The sequence below is a fragment of the Haliotis asinina genome, chromosome 8 (genome assembly GCF_037392515.1).
Source record: "Haliotis asinina isolate JCU_RB_2024 chromosome 8, JCU_Hal_asi_v2, whole genome shotgun sequence".
Taxonomy (NCBI): Eukaryota; Metazoa; Mollusca; class Gastropoda; order Lepetellida; family Haliotidae; genus Haliotis; species Haliotis asinina.
In genome coordinates, this window is record NC_090287.1 from 38677430 (window position 1) to 38699297 (window position 21868).

General features: G+C 39.6%; 1 protein-coding gene across 1 annotated transcript; it reads right to left on the minus strand.

The window, feature by feature from the left end:
- Positions 1-19868: 19868 nt before the first annotated feature.
- On the minus strand, positions 19869-21530 carry LOC137295267 (uncharacterized). The gene has a single exon (XM_067826585.1). The coding sequence runs from the start codon at positions 21528-21530 to the stop codon at positions 19869-19871; it is 1662 nt and encodes a 553-aa protein (XP_067682686.1).
- Positions 21531-21868: the final 338 nt, after the last annotated feature.

A 21868-nucleotide genomic window follows, 5' to 3' on the forward strand; every position in this document is an offset into this window, starting at 1 on the left:
CCAGAATTTGAATATCGCATAAATACCACCATTTCGACACCTTTTCCATATTCAGGCAGGTTCATGACTTACATATTGTATTGAGATGATAAGCAACAGAAAACAATGTGTTGAGAGAGAGAGGGAGAGGGAGAGACAGGGAAAGACGGGGAGATGGAGAGACAAGGAAAAGGAGAGAGAGAGAAAAAAAGAGACATCGAGAGGGAGGGACAGGGAAAGAGAGACAGGGAGAGGGAGAGACAGGGAAAGAGAGACAGGCGGGAGAGAGAGAGGGGGAGGTGAGACAGGGAGAGAGAGACAGAGAGAGAGAGAGACAGAGAGAGGGAGGTCAAATGTAACATAGTTTACGGAAGACTTGGAGGCTGAGCGGGTTAGGTGGTTGGCAGACTTTGTGTGCTGGCGATTCGTTGCCTGACTTGGAAGGGTGTCAACCAAAAAGTACTAGAATCTGTACTTTACTAAGAAAGTGCAATCTCAAAAATAACGTGTTGTACACTCAGAAATCCACATTTCTAAACGTTGTATATATGTGATTATAAATGATGGATAAAGCGGAATACAATCGGCAACACCATGATATATATATACCGGTATATGGTCTCTGTTCATAACAAACACGTGAATTCATTCATTCTGCAACTTATATGCATAGTGGGAATGTAAATATTGCGAACGTTGCCTTGTCGATGTTTAATTCTGAGTCGAACTGAGACATTATATCCGTCGAAAACCATACACGCAGTGTTTCCACCAGTGATGTTAGTAGAGAAAATCAACTGCAAACCAAGAAACGGGGTGCTACGGGGTAGTTTACTGTAGAAGGCTATACAAGGCGATGACAAATGACATGCATCGTGACCTCGATTACCAAGGGAGTAGATGAAAATGGCGTAGTGACGTCACTCTAGTGTGACGTCATGCACAAGTGTACAAAGTACAAAATTCCTCCGCAACCTCTCCATTAATCAGGTTTCCGTTTGAAACCATAAAATTAACAAAAATACGTTATTCTGCTTGTCTATGAGTGTAAGACGTGGATAATAATTTGCTTGATCAGATACCATAGGAAGGACACTCGTTCCGTGTAATTCGTATGTAATGAGACCTCGCGTAGTATTCTCTATGTACGAACCAGTGTATTGGCATATAGGAGTGTCAGTTTGATTTTACGTCGCTGTTAGCATTATTCCAACAATATCTCGACCGGGAACAGCAGAAACGCGCTCCACACATTTAGGAATCGAACCCAAGTCTTCGGCGTTACGAGCGAACGCTTCACCACTAGGCTACCCCACCGCTCTCGTACAGGAAGGAAGACACTGGCCTCACGTGCCTGGGTCACTGGACTTTACATGACTCCAAATGCTCTTGGTGAATACATCACAATAAAATGTGAATATTTAATTGGTAAGTTTATCCGGTTTGGAATTCTTTGATGATGAAATTCAACAAATCTAGGAAGCAAGATCAAGTTCTTCCGTGCTTTGAAAACGAACTAAATAAAATAATAAAATTTATGAAAACACAGGATATCTGATAGCTGTGTGCGTTTATAGTCCAGAAAACGGAACTGATTCCTTGAGATAAAGATCATTCAATGTTTGTGAACAATGCAATAAATATCTGTTTATTGTCCCACGATGAAGGTTCGCCCGAAGGAAGTGATGACTGCGTATTTCATTAGCGCGACGGTACTTTACCACATATTTTCAATCTAAAACAATCCTTAACGTTCCTCGTTTCAAACTGAAATAATATCTTCTCGTTCCGGGCTGGTGACCTCAGCAGTAATGCCCGGACCAGGGTCAAATGTTTTCGCTTCCTGTATCGTGAGAGAGACGGTATCACCTCCAGATGCAAACGGGTTTCACTACCAGTGTGCGTAGCAGTCGACAGCGCATGTTCAATGCTCTACCCAGACAGTACCTAGTCCACATGCGATGTTTGCATAGCGATAGACATCAGCCTTACCCGTGGATGAGGGCAGTGAAGTGAGGGAGGGGAGGGGTTTAAGATTTCATGATCTTGGCCAGTAAGGCCATGAACTTCAGACACTGCCACTTTGACCTTATGGGGTGAGGGGGGGTTGTTGTGGGGAGGGGGTAGTAGTTTCCATGTGGAGGCTGCGTATCTGCTGCTGATACCGACTTCTTTCTGAAAATGCACCTCGTGATAACTCAATTTCAGTGACCTCCACTATTGACACGGCACATGACGTTTACCAAAAGGATGCTTAAAGGTGAAATCTGGCTAAACGAAAACTGGTGTGCGTTATGTTATTACTATGCATTTTGTACAACAAAGTGTGATGTTTCCATGTAAGTATATTAACATCGTTGCCGAGCAGGCCATATCCATAGCATCACTTGCTTGATAATGGTGTCAGTACATACACCGAAACGTCGCACTCACTAACGAAGGTAACTATCCATAGAACTTTGTTTGCCTTCACCTATACAACTTCTAACATATCCATCAAAGAAGTTACAACACAGTCGACATTTTTTTGTTTTTTTTTAAGGAACGAAAAAGGTTCTTCTCATCCCAACTATCTCGAGATCTCGACGATTGACCTGGTTGACCTGGTTAATAAATGTATTTGCATTAAAATAATCAAAAAAGTTCATTATTGGGTATGATGATATGAGACCATGAACAGTTTCCGTTAATTCGGAAGTTGGTTAAGATACTGAATAATTGAAAACTACGTTGCGATGTTAAATTATAATCGTGGAACTTATTGTAAGCATGACGGGCTGACAAGGCGTGATCGGTGCAGACAAGTTTCAGTTAAACGCATTTGTACCGTGTGAAAATGTTTTTCATGCACCGTAAAACAATTGAAAGAAGGTCTCGTTTAATGCATGTTTCGTTTTGGACCAAAAGGCCGTGCTGATTTTTTTACCAAATTTTTATGCACACGGGTCCGTCTGTAAACCAGGAAACAAAGTTATCTCAGCGCATCGCGGTATTTGTGAACCATTGCTATTAAGTGTTTAAAAAACAGTGTTCGTGTTCACTCCCCGCCCAGGAGAGCTGGGTTAAATTGTGCACGGTAGTACTTTTTGGTTTTTTTCGTTTGTTTGGGGTTTTTTTAGCTGTGAAACATTGCGCACGTTTCCACTATATCTGTTGGAACACTGTGGCATATTATAATAATTCCGGAGACGTCTAACCATGACTTACATTGTACATTCATTAATCGTCATCCGAGGTGGAACAGTTACACATAGCATTACTACAACTGTGATTACGCAGATGGGATAACCGCATTTTATACTGAACCGACAAAATATCATCTTCTGGTTAGCTGAAGTATTTTTCAAACTTTGAAAGCTATTCTTATGTCATAATTTGAATTCAGACGTCCATAGTTACTGTTACGTCAGAGATGATGTCATAGTCAAAATAACTCGGATAAACCAGGATGATCCCTATGGTTTTATATGCATGATTAATTAATGTCTTTCACTAGTTATAACTCACCTAATACCCTTATATACTACCCATCAAATGTTTAAACTCACTAGTGTATATGTAGCCTCTTACTTCAGTCAGCTGTTCTAAACTAGATTTTGCAAAACATTCCATTCTGTTTCAAGGTACTGTTTACACATTACTGATGTATTGTAAAACAAATTTGTAACGTTGAAAAGATTATTGTCACGAGTTCAATAAATGATAAACATCGGCGAAACTTTGCGAATTCTTCAACAAAACGTTACACCAGAACGCAGCTGTTCATATGCACGATATATCCTCATGCTTTTCAGCAATTTGAGGGATGATTCTCGTGCAATTCATCTGTAATAAGGTTTCCAGGTGATTCCCCAAGTTCATCTTCGATGTAACCATACGTATATATATAACATGCAGTGAGTGTTTCAAGCAAGTCTAAATTTTGGACGTGTAGTAATATTCCGGAATAAACCGACCTTTAATTATTTCGGTGAGACCCTGGTTAAAACTAAAATTCAAGTGGGTGCACAATGCATAATGCGTAATGCATAATGCATAATGCATAATTTCTGTTGCGAATACTGCCGATTTATACTAAGTGGCAATATTATCTTAACTTCATACGTACATGACAAAAGCATGATATGATATCTCTATTTTTAAAAATACAATTCCATTACTGAACGTATATTGGATGACTAAATTAATTCATATAAATTTATCGAACTACATTTTAATGTGATACTTTACAGTTATATTCGTTCTCATATCAGAATAGACGTCCCATAGCTTTTCTCATATTTCGGGTTGGCTAGGATAAATAAACCGGACCGTCGAGTATCTGCCGTTCCAACGCGGCCAACGTTCAGCCTGTTGCTAACTCTTCAGACAGGTGCGCGTTATGTTCGCTGACCCTGTGTCCGGTGCAGGGCGTTATGCTGTGTGACCATCGGTCATCTGTGAGGAAACGCCAGACAGCCTCGAGGGTCACTTCAGGGGAGCTCGGACGAGGTCAGTTACAGGTGAAACGATGTTTTTCGCTGATCGCCACTGGTCAGCGAACGGCTGATATTGACGGTCAGTGTCAACTTGTTTAAATATTGCCCAAGGTCGACATACAATCATAAATGACTCACAGGTAATATGATACTCTGGAGTGCCAAACGTTAATATAATATATGAAGTAACGTCTCGAATATGATACAGTTAATATGAACTTTAATGTTTTAAAATGAATATGACATCCATATACTTTAACATATCAAATAATGATTAAATGAACATTTTAACACAACAATATACTGATGTGGTATTTATATGATCTAAAAAATACATTTGGAATAAAGAGTAAATGAACTTTCTTAAACAACACTATGTGAACATGTGTGTTCCTTCTATAAATACAAATATATAGTTCTGGAGTAATATTATATAATTAGTAACTTACCTTGAGAAACGCTTTGCTTTTATTACAAGTTAATATACGAGTAAACGGCAGCTACTGTATATACGACCAAGGCTCAAACGGGCGATTAATATCGATAAGAAACGTTTAATATGACCTTTCTGATAAATATCGCATATGAAGCTTCACCACCAGTCTCTTGTTACAAACATCGGTAGATTCGATCGTGTCCAGTCGGTCGGTCAACGAGGTAATACAATACTATAATCTGTTATGGTGGACAATAAGCCCTCATTCGCATCCTCATCACTACAAAAGTCTTTAATATCAGAGATCGCAGGACTGATATTTCTTCACAGTCGTTTAGTATGCCTTGGCATTGGCGGGGAATAGTAGTATGGCATTTAGATGGTGTTTGATAAGAACCTTCGAAAAAGTATTGTCTTTTTATGGAACCTATTTTAGAAACGGAAATGAGTAAATTGCCATTTCTAAATATGAGGGGAAAGTCTCGAAAATATGGAGCCTCCGTATGTCATTGTTATTCATAGACACATGTTCACGATAAAGTTGGACTCGTACAAAGGGCTTAACAAATTAGCGGTGATTTCTTTTGAATTTTGAATGGGTTCAGCCGCTTTTTATTACTCGTCGTAAATTTTATTTGCGCTGTGTGGGTGTAAAGCGCTGGTAGTTTTATGCAAATTTCAAAAAAAAGTGTGAATTGAAGGAATGAAGCTCGGATCGTAAACTTTACAACGACATCTCATTTGTGACGCCAGTATGAAAAAAAACAACATCTTTTATTCATCTTGGCAAAGAACAGGGTTTGGCTCACTTTCTGTGCTGTTTTTTTTCATTTAACGGCAGTGTTTGAGTTAATAAAAACATATTTACCTAAGCTTATAACTTGGCATATATTTTCTTTTTCAAGGGTTTCGTTAGAGCTGCGAGGTCAGCAGGTCAGGCAAACATGTAGTAAACATTGTACTGCTTCCAACTGACCTTTGTTGTGTTTATACGACTTTTCTCTAAATCTAAGTGTCTTGTGTTGACCACACGTGTATCTCACAACGTCACACAATCGTCTTGCAAAATTAAATTGTTGTTTCTGGGCTCTCTATTGTCTGTCTGTGCGTGTGTGTGTGTGTGTGAGAGAGAGAGAGAGAGAGAGAGAGAGGGAGAGAGAGAGAGAGAGAGAGAGAGAGAGAGTGTGTGTGTGTGTGTGTGTGTGTGTGTGTGTGTGTGTGTGTGTGTGTGTGTGTGTGTGTGTGTGATTTCAACACTGAATATCTCATTTGAATATCGGTGGCTTGTCAGAAATACTTAACTCAATCAAACTGGTGATTGATATCACGAACAACGGAGAAGGACGGCATGCAATATTGGAACCTGACCTATTTTATCCATCCACTCCCAAATATCTATTGCGGACGACTCACTTCCTACCTGAAATCCTCGCCACATGAGATAGTGCAAAATCCACTTTACATTCACAAGATATACGTTAATATTTCTTTGCCTTCATAGTTGAGAACATTTATAACATATCAGTATATCACAGTAAAACAAGTAAAATATATCGGGATGTTCACACAGAATGCAAGAACATACGACCTCATAAGCTTAGAGCCAGTTACTGTTGTCTTTATCACTAGCTTCTAGAAAAACAGAAAAAAAACATTTAATTGATCTAGCTATCCACGGTGTATCAGCAGACCCACACAACAAGAGAACCCACATAACAAGAGAACCCACATAACAAGAGAACCCACATAACAAGAGAACCCACATATTAGTGTCATAATAGTTATTCATGTCATTTAAAATAAACGACATTTAGTGCTGTTTCATGAAATACAATTATATTTCTTTTACAGCGAAAACTGTTTTATCAACTAAACCCGAAGTCCGAAGCAACAGAGTTATGCTACTCCGATACACTATGGTTTTAAAGAACTTGGAACCACTGAGTTAAGCTCGTATTTCGACTTAAATATACACTATGAGGAAGGGATAAATGCTTTCATAACGCCGATCAATTCGTAATAAGCGTGTTTATTATAGACGCCATTACTATTCCAAGGTCAGTGCACGACAGTGCTGAAATGACAACCGCAACATGACGTGAGCCATGTGTCGTGAAAATCAATATCAACCATCCAATGCCGAAGCCTGGGCAAGTTGAAACGACACTTGAGTACATTTCTTCACAGTCAGCAGGCTTCAATGCATTTACACCACTGGCCTCTGTTTCACCCCTAAAACATGGCTTCGCAATTGCAAGAATGAAAACCATGACACAGATATTCTTGTGAAAACAACGAGGTACTTTTATTGCAATAGCAGGACGCTAAAATGTAAGCTGGGTTTTGTTAACGCGCTGTTGAATCGCCTCGCTCACCTCACAACGAGCTGACCCGTGGGTAACACCGCTCGTCGGGGAGGGGTTACCGAATGATTGACGTAACCTCAACCTCACGCGACCTTTAAGGTCATGGTCAGGTGTCAGGGGTCAGTTAGGTCATCCATGGTCCAACTGCGGCGCAAAGTAAAGCCGCCTTTGTATATCGTGCAAACAGGTCAGTTTGGACATGTGGGAATCCGTATGACAACACTCCGATCGATGGTCACAGAGGACAGGCTCGTGTTAATATAGAAAGGAAATTACATGCGGTGCACTGACAGACACTGTACATTTCCTCATATAGCTAATAATCTAAAGTGGATATTGCAATACACGAAACTAAAGCAAGTGCTCAAATAAATAAGTATAAATATACATAAAGCATTATAAAAAACAACAATGTGAATGACAGCAGTTAAATGGACGCAATCGAAACATCAAATTACCGAGAAACCTGTTACAGTGAAGCCTCGTTAATCTGGACGGTTGTGTTTTTCAGCAAATTCGTCCGGAATGCGAATCATCCGGTCTACCGAATAAAATCCCATATATGTATTTGGTAGTTTGATATACTCATCTCTGTGCATTTTGCTTGTACTAAGTATTTATTGATAATGAAAGCGTGTACTTCGATATTTCTATGAAAACATACGAAAACGAGACAATGGCTAACTCAAGAATGAAGATTTTTATGGATATTAACTTCTTTATATGAGAACACAACGTTTCGGAGTTAATTCATCAGGAGTAAGCATTAACTCCGAAACGTTGTGTTCTCATATAAAGAAGTTGATATCCATAAAAATCTTCATTCTTATGTATTTCACTTCTAAATGCCCTTCAAAGACTTAATGGCTAACTCTATGATAGTGCCCACTGACGCCATATACAGATATTAACCCCTTATAGTAATGCAGACACTTGTCATTAATTACATCTATGACACTGTATGTCAACACAAAACAATGTTACTCCATCTATGACACTGTATGTCAACACAAAACAATGTTACTAGATCTATAACACTGTATGTCAACACAACACAATGTTACTACATCTATGACACTCCATGGCAACACAAAACAATGTTACTGACACTGTATGTCAACACAAAACAATGTTACTCCATCTATAACACTGTATGTCAACACAATACAATGTTACTACATCTATGACACTGTATGGCAACACAACACAATGTTACTCCATCTATAGCACTGTATTATCAGCACAAAACAATGTTACTCCATCTATGACACTGTATGTCAACACAAAACAATGTTACTCAATCTATAACACTGTATGTCAACACAACACAATGTTACTACATCTATGACACTGTATGTCAACACAAAACAATGTTACTGACACTGTATGTCAACACAAAACAATGTTACTCCATCTATAGCACTGTATTATCAGCACAAAACAATGTTACTCCATCTATGACACTGTATGTCAACACAAAACAATGTTACTACATCTGTACCACTGTATATCAACATAAAACAGTGTTACTATATCTATAGCAATGTATGTCAACACAAAACAATGTTACTACGTCTATGACACTGTATGTCAACACAATACAATGTTACTACATCTGTACCACTGTATATCAACATAAAACAGTGTTACTATATCTATAGCAATGTATGTCAACACAAAACAATGTTACTACGTCTATGACACTGTATGTCAACACAATACAATGTTACTACATCTGTACCACTGTATATCAACATAAAACAGTGTTACTATATCTATAGCAATGTATGTCAACACAAAACAATGTTACTACGTCTATGACACTGTATGTCAACACAATACAATGTTACTACATCTGTACCACTGTATATCAACATAAAACAGTGTTACTATATCTATAGCAATGTATGTCAACACAAAACAATGTTACTACGTCTATGACACTGTATGTCAACACAATACAATGTTACTACATCTGTACCACTGTATATCAACATAAAACAGTGTTACTATATCTATAGCAATGTATGTCAACACAAAACAATGTTACTACGTCTATGACACTGTATGTCAACACAATACAATGTTACTACATCTGTACCACTGTATGTCAACATAAAACAGTGTTACTATATCTATAGCAATGTATGTCAACACAAAACAATGTTACTACGTCTATGACACTGTATGTCAACACAATACAATGTTACTACATCTGTACCACTGTATATCAACATAAAACAGTGTTACTATATCTATAACAATGTATGTCAACACAAAACAATGTTACTACGTCTATGACACTGTATGTCAACACAATACAATGTTACCAGATCTGTACCACTGTATGTCAACATAAAACAGTGTTACTATATCTATAGCAATGTATGTCAACACAAAACAATGTTACTACGTCTATGACACTGTATGTCAACACAAAACAATGTTACTACGTCTATGACACTGTATGTCAACACAAAACAATGTTACTACGTCTATGACACTGTATGTCAACACAATACAATGTTACTACGTCTATGACACTGTATGTCAACACAACACAATGTTACTACGTCTATGACACTGCGTGTCAAAACGAAACAATGTTACTACGTCTATGACACTGTATGTCAACACAAAACAATGTTACTACGTCTATGACACTGTATGTCAACACAATACAATGTTACTACGTCTATGACACTGTATGTCAACACAACACAATGTTACTACGTCTATGACACTGCGTGTCAAAACGAAACAATGTTACTACGTCTATGACACTGTATGTCAACACAAAACAATGTTACTACGTCTATGACACTGTATGTCAACACAATACAATGTTTCTACATCTATGACACTGCGTGTCAAAACGAAACAATGTTACTAGATCTATAGCACTGTATGTCAACACAAAACAATGTTATTACTTCTGTGATACTGCATGTCAACACAATACAATGTTGCTACTGTAACATCTATGAAACTGCGTGTCAAAACAAAACAATGTTACTACACCTATAGCACTATATGTCTGCACAAACTAATGTCACTACATCTACAACACGAAATGTGAACGCAATACAACTTTCCTACAGACACAGCGCTACAGCTGAACAAAATTCATACTTACAACCTCCAAAGCACTACATGATACCTGTCATACAATGTCACTTTCTCTATCTTTTAGAAATGCCCGATCCCTGTATACATGTTTTGTGTAGCATGATATCTACCTTGAAAATCGTTAGCATAAAAACTTGTTGATTGTAATTATTCGCCGTACAGTGGATAAGTTCTAAGGTTCAGCATACCTTTGTTCTAAGTTCTGAACTATAATTGGCTATGGCAGGACACAGCATACTGTGTATTTAATCGACGTTCGGCCTTGACATTCCACTGTACGTCGTTTACCACACTGTTATATTATGTTCATGAAATGATCCGGTCTTTAGGGAGTGTAGGCGAGTTTAGTTTAACGACGTACTCTGCAATATTCCATCTACATGGCCGTGGTTTGTAAATAATCGGAACTGATTGAACCACTCAGTCTAATGATCAACATCATGAGCCTCGATTAAACATTTGGGAAACAATGACATGCGAGTCTGACCACCCGATCCTGTTAGTCGCCTCTTACGACAAGCATGTGTGTCTGAAAATCAATGCTAACCCGGATATTCAGGGATCTCCTCTGTTATGAATAGTGTTTAGTCTCAGCGCTAAGCTCTAATACCGTTTTAAGTCTATATTAGCTCGTAGGAGTTACGATCATCGTACGGCTAAGATCGCTTTGTGAAAGCGGGCCCAGTCTTTATGTGTGTATCAGCGCCCTCTTCCATAAAGCGATGTTATCTCTAAGACGATATTATGTCCACGTTAGAATTCGGGACATACGATAATCATAGCACTAAAATCGCTTTGTGATTCATGAAAATCATCTATGGTTACAAATTACCGAGCGAAATAAGCTTTATCTCCATGGCAACGACGTGAATTCTCATGAGAGAAGAACCATGGAACCTCTCTGACCAGGAGTCAGAAGCCTTAGAGCCAAGTTTTCATGTTCCGATCATTTTTCAGAATTTTCCGAACTGTCTCGTGAGAGATTCTTGAGAAGGTTTTTGTGAAACATTGAGAACTGGTGAAACAAAAGTGATGAAATGGCATTTGGCAGATGGGATGCGTGTTACTATTCTTGGTGAAAATACTTTTCTTTGTATTCATAATATTAATAAAATTAATAATTCATAATATATTCGACCCGTGAATGTCCGGGGTAGAACAGACCTTCAGCAACCCATGCTTGCCATAAAAGGCGGCTCTGCTTGTCGTAAGAGGCGACTAACGGGATCAAGTGGTCAGGCTTGCTGACTTGGTTGCTATATGTCATCGCTTCCCAATTGCGCAGATCGATGCTCATGCTGTTAATCACTGAACTGTCGCGTCCAGACGCGATTATTTACAGACCGCCGTCATATACCTGGAAGTTTGCTGTGGGCGGCATGAAACTAATTCACTCATTCATAATATAGTCAAAAGAATTACAATAGATTCGCTTAGTGTGATGTGTCTGTATACTGACACGGCTGCACAGCTGCCAATGCAACACATACAGTCATTCATATTTGTGCTGACGTCACCCGTCCAACAACGTCGCTAACGTTTCTGTATTTAGTTGATGTCTTTTCTTTCCACAACTGTTTGAGGTCACATGCCTAAAGTCAAACAAATAGCTCTCGATTTCACAGCAAACCATCAAATTCTTATAATCATCGACAAATCAGAGCAAGTACTCTTCATATCCTAAATACGTCGCGTTTCTAATTACCATCAGTATAGTAAGATTATTCCAGAGCTTGACCTGGACTATTGTTAAGACGCATAGAATAGCATGTACATTTCGTGAATCTGATAACACAGTTATGGCTTCGTATCACAACGGATGAAACTTGTAACGTCATTCCACAGCATATCCTCATGCCCAAACATGCCCGTACATGCCCAAAGCAAAGGTCACTGATAATAAACTAGCCACATATTGTTCGGTCGTGTAATGTAGACACATGATGTCTGATTGACAGTTGTCTATTGGTAAACTATGGACTGTATGTATATTGGGCATACACGATTAGATGAATAAGGAAAATAATTCAACTCTGCTTCAAAATAAATGTCAAGTATACTATTCAAATCATATTTTCCACATGACTGTAGTTAACTGTACTCATATGGAAATCCTGTTATATGTTAAAAAACATCAGTTTCCCCAAAGATTTGAACGGTAGATGAAGTGTAAAATGTCGAAAATATTAATAATTGATAATAAGTTGAATAGTATTTTGATGAAAGCTGACGATAATGTAAGATTCTAAAATAACAAATATGTTCTTAGAGTAGTACATATTAATATATATATATACGTACAATATAGAATGTTGCTATTTCAAGTATCTGTAGTGCGTAATATATACAGAAGGAAACAAAAAAAGGAACACCATTTCATCGCAGTGTTTATTAGAGTGCGATACACAGCTTGTGAAGAAATGGAAAAGAATAAAGGAACGCTTGTGTTTTAGTGTGTTTCCTTAGTTGTTTCCCTCAGTATATATACACCCTGTTTCATTTCGACTGGTATTCATCTGGACATAACGGAAACATTACTGTTACATTAGAATGTTATTCAGACTATTAGTATTAATGCTCGCCGAATATAAAGCAGTTGACACCTACTACTTTATCCATTCCCAGTCCGATTATATTCGATCTTTAATCTATAGGATTAATAAACGGATTGATGATTACGCCAGAATGGTATTACAAAACCGACTCACTAATTATTAAACATCTCGACTACAAGAGACTTCATCGTACAATTCCGACTATGTCATCAGCATGTTCTAATGAATCACTATCAAAAGGTGATGACACCAGGTATGTGATCAAGGTGAGCGTATCCGTGTGACAGCAGACATAAATCCATGCACCGGCAAATCAGTTGTTCAAAGTTGTGTGTGGATATTTAGTGAAAGATGGAGATGAGGCCGGTCGCACCAGAAATGGGTTCCACATATTGTACCCATGTGAGGAATCAAACCTGGGTCTCCGCCTTTACTAGACGTGATATTTGGTTAGGTTGTTCTATTAGGCAGTCAAGATCTACACTATATATCTAAGGTCTGGGTGATGGTCAAGACCATCATGGTAATACATGGATCAAGAATCAGTGTGGCGACCCTTGACGTTTTACCTGAATCCGAGACTGAGTTCGCCCAGAGGGTATTATTCCTTCACAACCCTGGGAACATGCGCAATACCCATGAACATCTGGTTTTCATTAACCAAGGCTTGTCGTGAGAGGCGACTAACGAGATCGGATGGTCAGGGCTCGCTTACTTGGGTGATGTATGACATCGTATCCTAGCTGTGTGGAGCGATGCTCATGCTGTTCATCACTGGATTGTCTGGTCCAGATTAGATTATTTGCAGACCGTCCAAAATAGCTGACAGCCTCGATTATTTATCGTCATATGCCTTGAACATTGGCAACTGATGAATAAACAACGAACACACAAACATTCCAACAGACATTGTAATGTACGTCCTGACAGCTTTCTTTTCCATTAACTACGTGCTCAGTGTTTCCCATAACTATGAACCTTACAAACCGGACAGTATATTTACTTTCCTCATATTTTTTGCTTTATGCATAAGGTATAAGAGAACAGAATGTTTAATGGAACAGCGTGATGTGACTATTTCTAATGTCTTTTAGGTAGGATCATCTTACAGCATGTTGAGAGACAACGATCTGGTCTAAATGACATCGGAGAAAATTCCGCTTGAATAATTTAATAGTTTAAGCCTTACGTCTTGAGTAGCTTCAAATGATGATAAACCGCTGGCATTCATAATCCATAAGTTATTTCTTTAGGTTTTAGCTTCACTGTGTGAGTGTGAGTGTGAGTGTGAGTGTGAGTGTGAGTGTGAGTGTGAGTGTGAGTGTGAGTGTGAGTGAGAGTGAGTGTGTGTGTGTATGTGTGTGTGTGTCTGTGTGTCTGTGTGTGAGCGTGAGCGTGAGTGTGAGTGTGAGTGTGAGCGTGAGCGTGAGCGTGAGCGTGAGCGTGAGCGTGAGCGAGAGCGAGAGTGAGTGTGTGTGTGTGTGTGTGTGTGTGTGTGTGTGTGTGTGTGTGTGTGTGTGTGTGTGTGAACCTACTTTTTATCAATACTATCCATTTCACAACAAACGCTACAATTACTATGCCGGCAGTTCTAAATACAACCATTTAACCCTTTTGTCGTCGTTAACGAGTAACCATATTGAATGTAATAGTTAGTGAACAGCAAACACTACCACAACATCACCATCGTGCATCATCGTCACTATGCGTCACCATCATCGTCATGAACACCTCGATATTTATCCCCACCATTACACACCCCCCCCCCCCCCCCCCCATCACCGTCCAACTTTCGTACGAGGTATCACAACTATCACCGCTATCATCACCATCGTCGAAGTCGTTGTCATCACCACCATCAGCAGCAGCATCGTCATGGTCGACATCGTCATCACTCGATAGGCCGTTGATGTTGGCAAGTGGGTTTCTCATAACGCGGACTCCATAGAAAACGCACAGTTTCCGCAATAACATCAAAAGCGAACCCTTAACCCTTCATTTCAAACCTGGGACTGAAGAACATACGTGTCCGAGCCTGGAGCTGAGGATGCTGGAAAAGGTATGGACGGTGGAATATGGGAGAATGTTTCATTTTAGAATATTCTCTGGGATCAGTGGAATGGTCTAACGACAACGGCTCAGGTTTTCGAAGCTCTCTTAGCGCTAAGACAGTCGTAAGTTAATGTTAATGCATTGCACTTACGACTATCTTAGCGTTAAGAGAGCTTCGAAACCCTACGCCTAGGGTCCGGTGCGTATGTCAAGTCTCTGGTGACCACTACAGCAGAACATTATTCCTAAAACATAACTCGTGAATAATCATAAAATATGTGCCCTCATTTTCGCAAACATCCACCATAACTACAACCTACTTCATCAGCTGTTACAAATACAATCTGTTCAAGCTCATCAAAATCTCAGGCTGATGTGATATATGAGGAGAAACTACGGAAATATATAGCTCGTAAATAGTATCGAAAGCATTTCAATGCAATATTAAAAGGTCATATCCCATAAGTAGTCTCACAGTTTCTATATTCATAAATCATTGCAAACATATAAATAACTCTGTAATACACTAATTTTCAAATATATAAAAGAAAAGAAACGAGAAAAAACCAGAGCAACGCTATGAAGAATATGAAAACCAATCCTGTGTTACTAATGGTTAGTGAGAAATGTGATATCACCATTTCGTTAAATATTAATGATGTAAACTCTTAATATCGAGGGGGGAATTTATGAATGGACATCCCGAGGCTACTGTGTTGTATGACACGAAATATTGCATTAATATTGCATCGAGGAGTTTACATTAAGGGGAATGATAAATGGAGGAATCATGAATTACAATTGCTGTCACAATGATTTCTTTGAAATACTTGACTTACTTACAAACAGGAAAATGCAAACGCGTTGCAAAAAGGATGGTGTTATTGTTATGTTCCGTAGTAACATAATATTTGGTCATTCAACTGATCAATGTTTCATTATAACTGACCAAGCCCATCCCTGGTAACTGGAGATACATCGGCACACCCTACAAGGAGGGGTGTAATAACGCATTTATCTGTGTCAATATTGGGCGTGATCACCGTTTGTGGTGATGCAGGGGAGGAGGCGAACACGCCAGATGACTGAAAACCAACCAGCGCGATTTTGATCTTAATGTGAGAAAGGAGTTGTATGCCATAAAGCTATTGAGTGATTTTGGTCCTGTCGTGACTGTCAACCCATCTCATCCCAAACAAATTCCATTAGGGATAACTACACGCGAAACCGCCAGCTGTGCTACAGCGTTATGGGCGAGTACAATACCTGACCGAGGTCTTACGCATTTGCAAGAAGAGTAAAACACAATCTTGAACGATGACATTTCGAACTGTCATATACATTGGTGAGTTCTGACTCCATATACCACTGACAATACTGTCTGACTCAGTGTTATCGTAATGATGTTCTCCTGTACGCCTGGGCTAATAAACGACCGAGACAGCCGACGAAATAAAACTTCTAATTTATACACTATTTTTACACTATAATATATAGTCATGTCTGAATACCATATTGTCAGATTAAATGAAATTCAACTTTAATTTCATCTTTCTCCCATACAATTATATGTATTCTTATGACGGAACGCAATCAAAGGTTTCGTATGATAATAGTGGTTGCAGTAATCACATGGAGACTATTAGTAACCGCAGACGAGTGATTCATGATACTACTTTACATCGCGGGAATCACATAATCTTATTTCAGTATATTGTATCAGCGGGGGTTTAAATCAGGAAACGTTACCACGATATGCATAAGTGTACCGAAGTATTTCAGATATGAATAAAAGCGATTAAAATCTTTCTTTAAAAGAGATTAAACTCTTTCCATAAAAGGGGCGGTGGGATAGCCTAGTGGTTAAAGCGTTCACTCGTCACGCCGAATACCCGGGTTCGATTCCCCACATGCGTACAATGTGTGAAGCCCATTTTCTGGCGTCCCCCGTCGTGATATTGCTGGAATATTGCTAAAAGCGGCGTAAAACTAAACTCACTCACTCACAGTCACTTTCCATAAATGCGATTTTCCAGAAGCTCTTTCATTGACCACAAGCTTAGTTTGTTGTATTGGTTTTAATTGCATCACGGGCGTGTGTTTATGACACGGAAATGAATAGTGATGATACGGGTGTTCTACCCCACCGTCGGCGTATTTGACACGTGATCCTCCTTTTACGACCCGTGCAGATGCGGGTTAGAATTGATCTTCAGCAACCCAGCTTGTCGTAACAGAGACATAGTATATGGCCTCTGGTGGTAAAAGGCGACCAACGGGAACAGGGGGTCTAGCCAGGTTGGCACATGTCATCATATCCAAATTACGTAGAGCGATGCTCATGCTGTTGATCACTGGGTTGTTTGGTTCAACCAACCCTACATTTACTTGTACTTGTTATCGTGACGTGTGCCGAAATACGTATACCCATTTTACATGTGGACAACACCTGGTACAATCACCAACTAACACGTGTGGAGAAGTACACATATTCATATGGAAATTCAACTGTTCAATACAGTTCTTACGAATTGGTCACCTGTGAAGATCATAGTTAGAAGTGGTCATCAGCAACCTGTGCTTGGATGGTCAGGGTTCGCTGACTTGATTTACTCATACCATCGCACCCTATTTGAAAGGTTTGAAGCCCACGCTGTTGATTACAGGATTGCCTGGATTCTGAACGCGGCGTTAAATAAACAAACACAAACAAATAATTATGATTTTGTATTATTTCATTAGAAGTATTGTCGGACAAGGTGCGTTTCTTAGAATTTATGGGCATGTGTTTATTGTCGGTGTTTAGTAAACATTGGTGTTGCGAAAATTTAGTCTTGGGTAAACAAGGGTCTTGATTAAACATGAGTAAACATTGGTGTTGCGAAAATTTAGTCTTGGGTAAACACGAGTCTTGATTAGACATTGAGCTTTGGTTGGAAAGGTTTTGTGTAAACATAGTTTTTCGATAAAGATTGGTCTTTAGTAAAAGCAAATATCTTAAATAAACATTAGATCTGGTAATCACTGGTCCCGGGTGGAAACTAGTTTAGGGTAAAGTTTGGTCTCTATCAAAGAGCTACCTCCTTACATCTTGGTATTTCTGTAAACACATCTTGTGTAAATATGGTCTTGTGTACACATTGGTCTTGTATAAACACAGACCTTGGGCATACATTGGTCTTATGTAAACATAGGTCTTGTGTACACATTGGTCTTGTATAAACACAGACCTTGGGCATACATTGGTCTTGTGTAAATTTAGTTCTTGGGTACACATTGGTCTTGTGTAAACATAGGTCTTGGGTACACATTGGTCTTGTGTAAACACAGGCCTTGGATTAGCCATTATAAAATCGTATGAGTTTTTCTTCTCAGTAATTAAATTCATTGCAGTCTACCTCTTACGTAAGGGGCGGTGGGGTATCCCAGTGGTTAAAGCGTTCGCTTGTCACACCTAAGACCCGGGTTTGATCCCCACACAGGTACAATATGTGAAGCCGATTTCACCTTGTGAACTTTCTGGAATATTGCTAAAAGTACTGCAAAACATAACTCACTTACTCACTCACTTCTAGCGAAAACGAAAAAGATTGCGCTGACAAACGTTCAGACAGTGTATGAAATGTAAGTTTCTCAACGGTACACATTGTATTGATTTCAAAAGTGTGTGTAGATATAATTCACAACGCATCGCTTGACTATCTTTTATCTCCTTGCTTGATGGCGGTGTTATTATCTACCTACGCAATAAAGGAATTGACTGCCCATAGAATTTGGTTTTCTCAAATCTTTACACTTTCTAAAATGCCTCTCAAAGACGTTATCTCCTACCTCGCTATGTTTCAGGGCTAAGTGACTGCAACAGGTCCAAACGGACATTCACAAATTAACACACCTTCCCCGTCCGAGGGTAACGAGCGGTATAGATTCTGGGTTTTCCTAACTGTTTGATCACATCCCAATACCACCATATGTATCGCGTCATCTGCTTGCAAGTGTCAGATTTACCTCAGTGTTCCGCCTGTAGGGGACGGGCGCGTCGGTTTTTCCAAACGATATTCACTGAACAAATTAATATGTACCGTTAAAAAAAGTATCAGATATTCCATTGTGCGAGCATACCACTAGCCAGTGTCGTTGCATATGAGAAAAAGTAATATATATTCTTACAGATGAAACAAAGGAAAGGCATAAATTGTCACATTTTCCCTTAATTTCTCTTCATCATCTGTTTCCTCCTTGGCTTCATCATTGGCATTTAATGGGGTCACGTGAAACGTGTAATGGCACACTGGATCATTTGATAAATAACTCACAAGATCAATGTAAGACACACTGACATGATGATCATTGGAATGTGATAGTATTAAAGTCTATTGATTAGATATTAAATATTTCAGTAAGGAAACGGGCAATAACGCCAGTCATCTTGCTGTTCTGGGAGCATCCGCCCACCTCGAGATGATCATATAAGATCATACCTGAACTCAACTTCTCAACTTCAGCATCGCCGAATCTTGACCAGGCCGTCTAGACCGATATAAGTCAAACATATACATATATATATATATATATTCCTAGAGCTGAGGCAATCCAGGGTTGACCAATCAGTCTGGACTTGAGTTAAACTTATTGTTGAATTTAAGGGTCGTGGCAGGGCCGTGGAGACAGACTCTGCCTGTTGTTCACCTGTCTGCAGCAGAACATGGGCTGTGAGGTAGCCTTGTGGGTAATGCGTTAGCTTGTCATGTCGAAGACCCAGGGTCGATTCCCAGCATAGGTACACTGCGTGAAGCCGATTTCTGGTATCCCTTGCCATGATATTGCTAAAAGCGACGTAAAACGTATTCACTCGCTGCAGCACGACAAGCTTTTAGGTCATTACCCTGTAGGTACCCTCGGTGTTCTGACTGATGGAGTGCTTACTGATGTAGGTACCATCGGTGTTCTGACTGATGCAGTGTATACTGATGTAGGTACCATCGGTGTTCTGACTGATGCAGTGTATACTGATGTAGGTACCCTCGGTTTTCTGATTGATACAGTGCTTACTGATGTAGGTACCATCGGTCTTCTGATTGATGGAGTGCTTACTGATGTATGTACCATCGGTCTTCTGGTTGATGCAGTGCTTACTGATGTAGGTACCATCGGTCTTCTGGTTGATGGAGTGCTTACTGATGTATGTACCATCGGTCTTCTGGTTGATGCAGTGCTTATTGATGTAGGTACCCTCGATGTTCTGATTGATACAGTGCTTACTGATGTAGGTACCATCGGTGTCCTGACTGATGCAGTGTATACTGATGTAGGTACCCTCGGTTTTCTGATTGATACAGTGCTTACTGATGTAGGTACCCTCGGTCTTCTGATTGATGGAGTGTATACTGATGTAGGTACCATCGGTTTTCTGATTGATACAGTGCTTACTGATGTAGGTACCATCGGTCTTCTGATTGATGGAGTGCTTACTGACGTATGTACCATCGGTGTTCTGATTGATACAGTGCTTACTGATGTATGTACCATCGGTCTTCTGATTGATACAGTGCTTACTGATGTAGGTACCATCGGTCTTCTGGTTGATGGAGTGCTTACTGATGTATGTACCATCGGTCTTCCGGTTGATGCAGTGCTTATTGATGTAGGTACCCTCGATGTTCTGATTGAGGGAGTGCTTACTGATGTAGGTACCATCGGTGTTCTGACTGATGCAGTGTATACTGATGTAGGTACCATCGGTCTTCTGATTGATACAGTGCTTACTGATGTAGGTACCATCGGTCTTCTGATTGATGGAGTGTATACTGATGTAGGTACCCTCGGTTTTCTGATTGATACAGTGCTTACTGATGTAGGTACCATCGGTCTTCTGATTGATGGAGTGCTTACTGATGTAGGTACCATCGGTGTTCTGATTGATACAGTGCTTACTGATGTAGGTACCATCGGTTTTCTGATTGATACAGTGCTTACTGATGTAGGTACCATCGGTCTTCTGATTGATGGAGTGCTTACTGATGTATGTACCATCGGTCTTCTGGTTGATGGAGTGTATACTGATGTAGGTACCCTCGGTTTTCTGATTGATACAGTGCTTATTGATGTAGGTACCATCGGTCTTCTGATTGATGGAGTGTATACTGATGTAGGTACCCTCGGTTTTCTGATTGATACAGTGCTTACTGATGTAGGTACCATCGGTCTTCTGATTGATGGAGTGCTTACTGACGTATGTACCATCGGTGTTCTGATTGATACAGTGCTTACTGATGTAGGTACCATCGGTTTTCTGATTGATACAGTGCTTACTGATGTAGGTACCATCGGTTTTCTGATTGATGGAGTGCTTACTGATGTAGGTACCATCGGTCTTCTGGTTGATTGTGTGCTTACTGATGTATGTACCATCGATGTTCTGGTTGATGCAGTGCTTATTGATGTATGTTCTGTTCTTCTGGTTGATGCAGTGCTGACAGATGTAGGTATCTTGGAACTTAAATAGAATAACTAGACAAACTTTCTGGATGACCATAACGCCTGAATATATGTGATATAAGAAGACTTTTATCTACCGTAGACTGAAATTAGCCTCGGCATCTGCAAAGACGAACATGATCTATGACGTTGTTGATGTGCAGAAAGTCGTTTATAACCCGAGGTTCACAGTACATGGTTTAATACACTAATATGGTTACGAATATACACGTTAAGTACATCCTGCATCTAGAGCCTCGAGTTTTGAGCTTTGGGCTGAGACCTGAGTCTGAAGTCTGGAGCTTGGAGTTTGACGCTAGGGTCAGATTCAGAATCTTGCGTCTCGAGCCTGGAGCCTGGAGCCTGATGTACAACGGAATAACGCGCGCACCAACC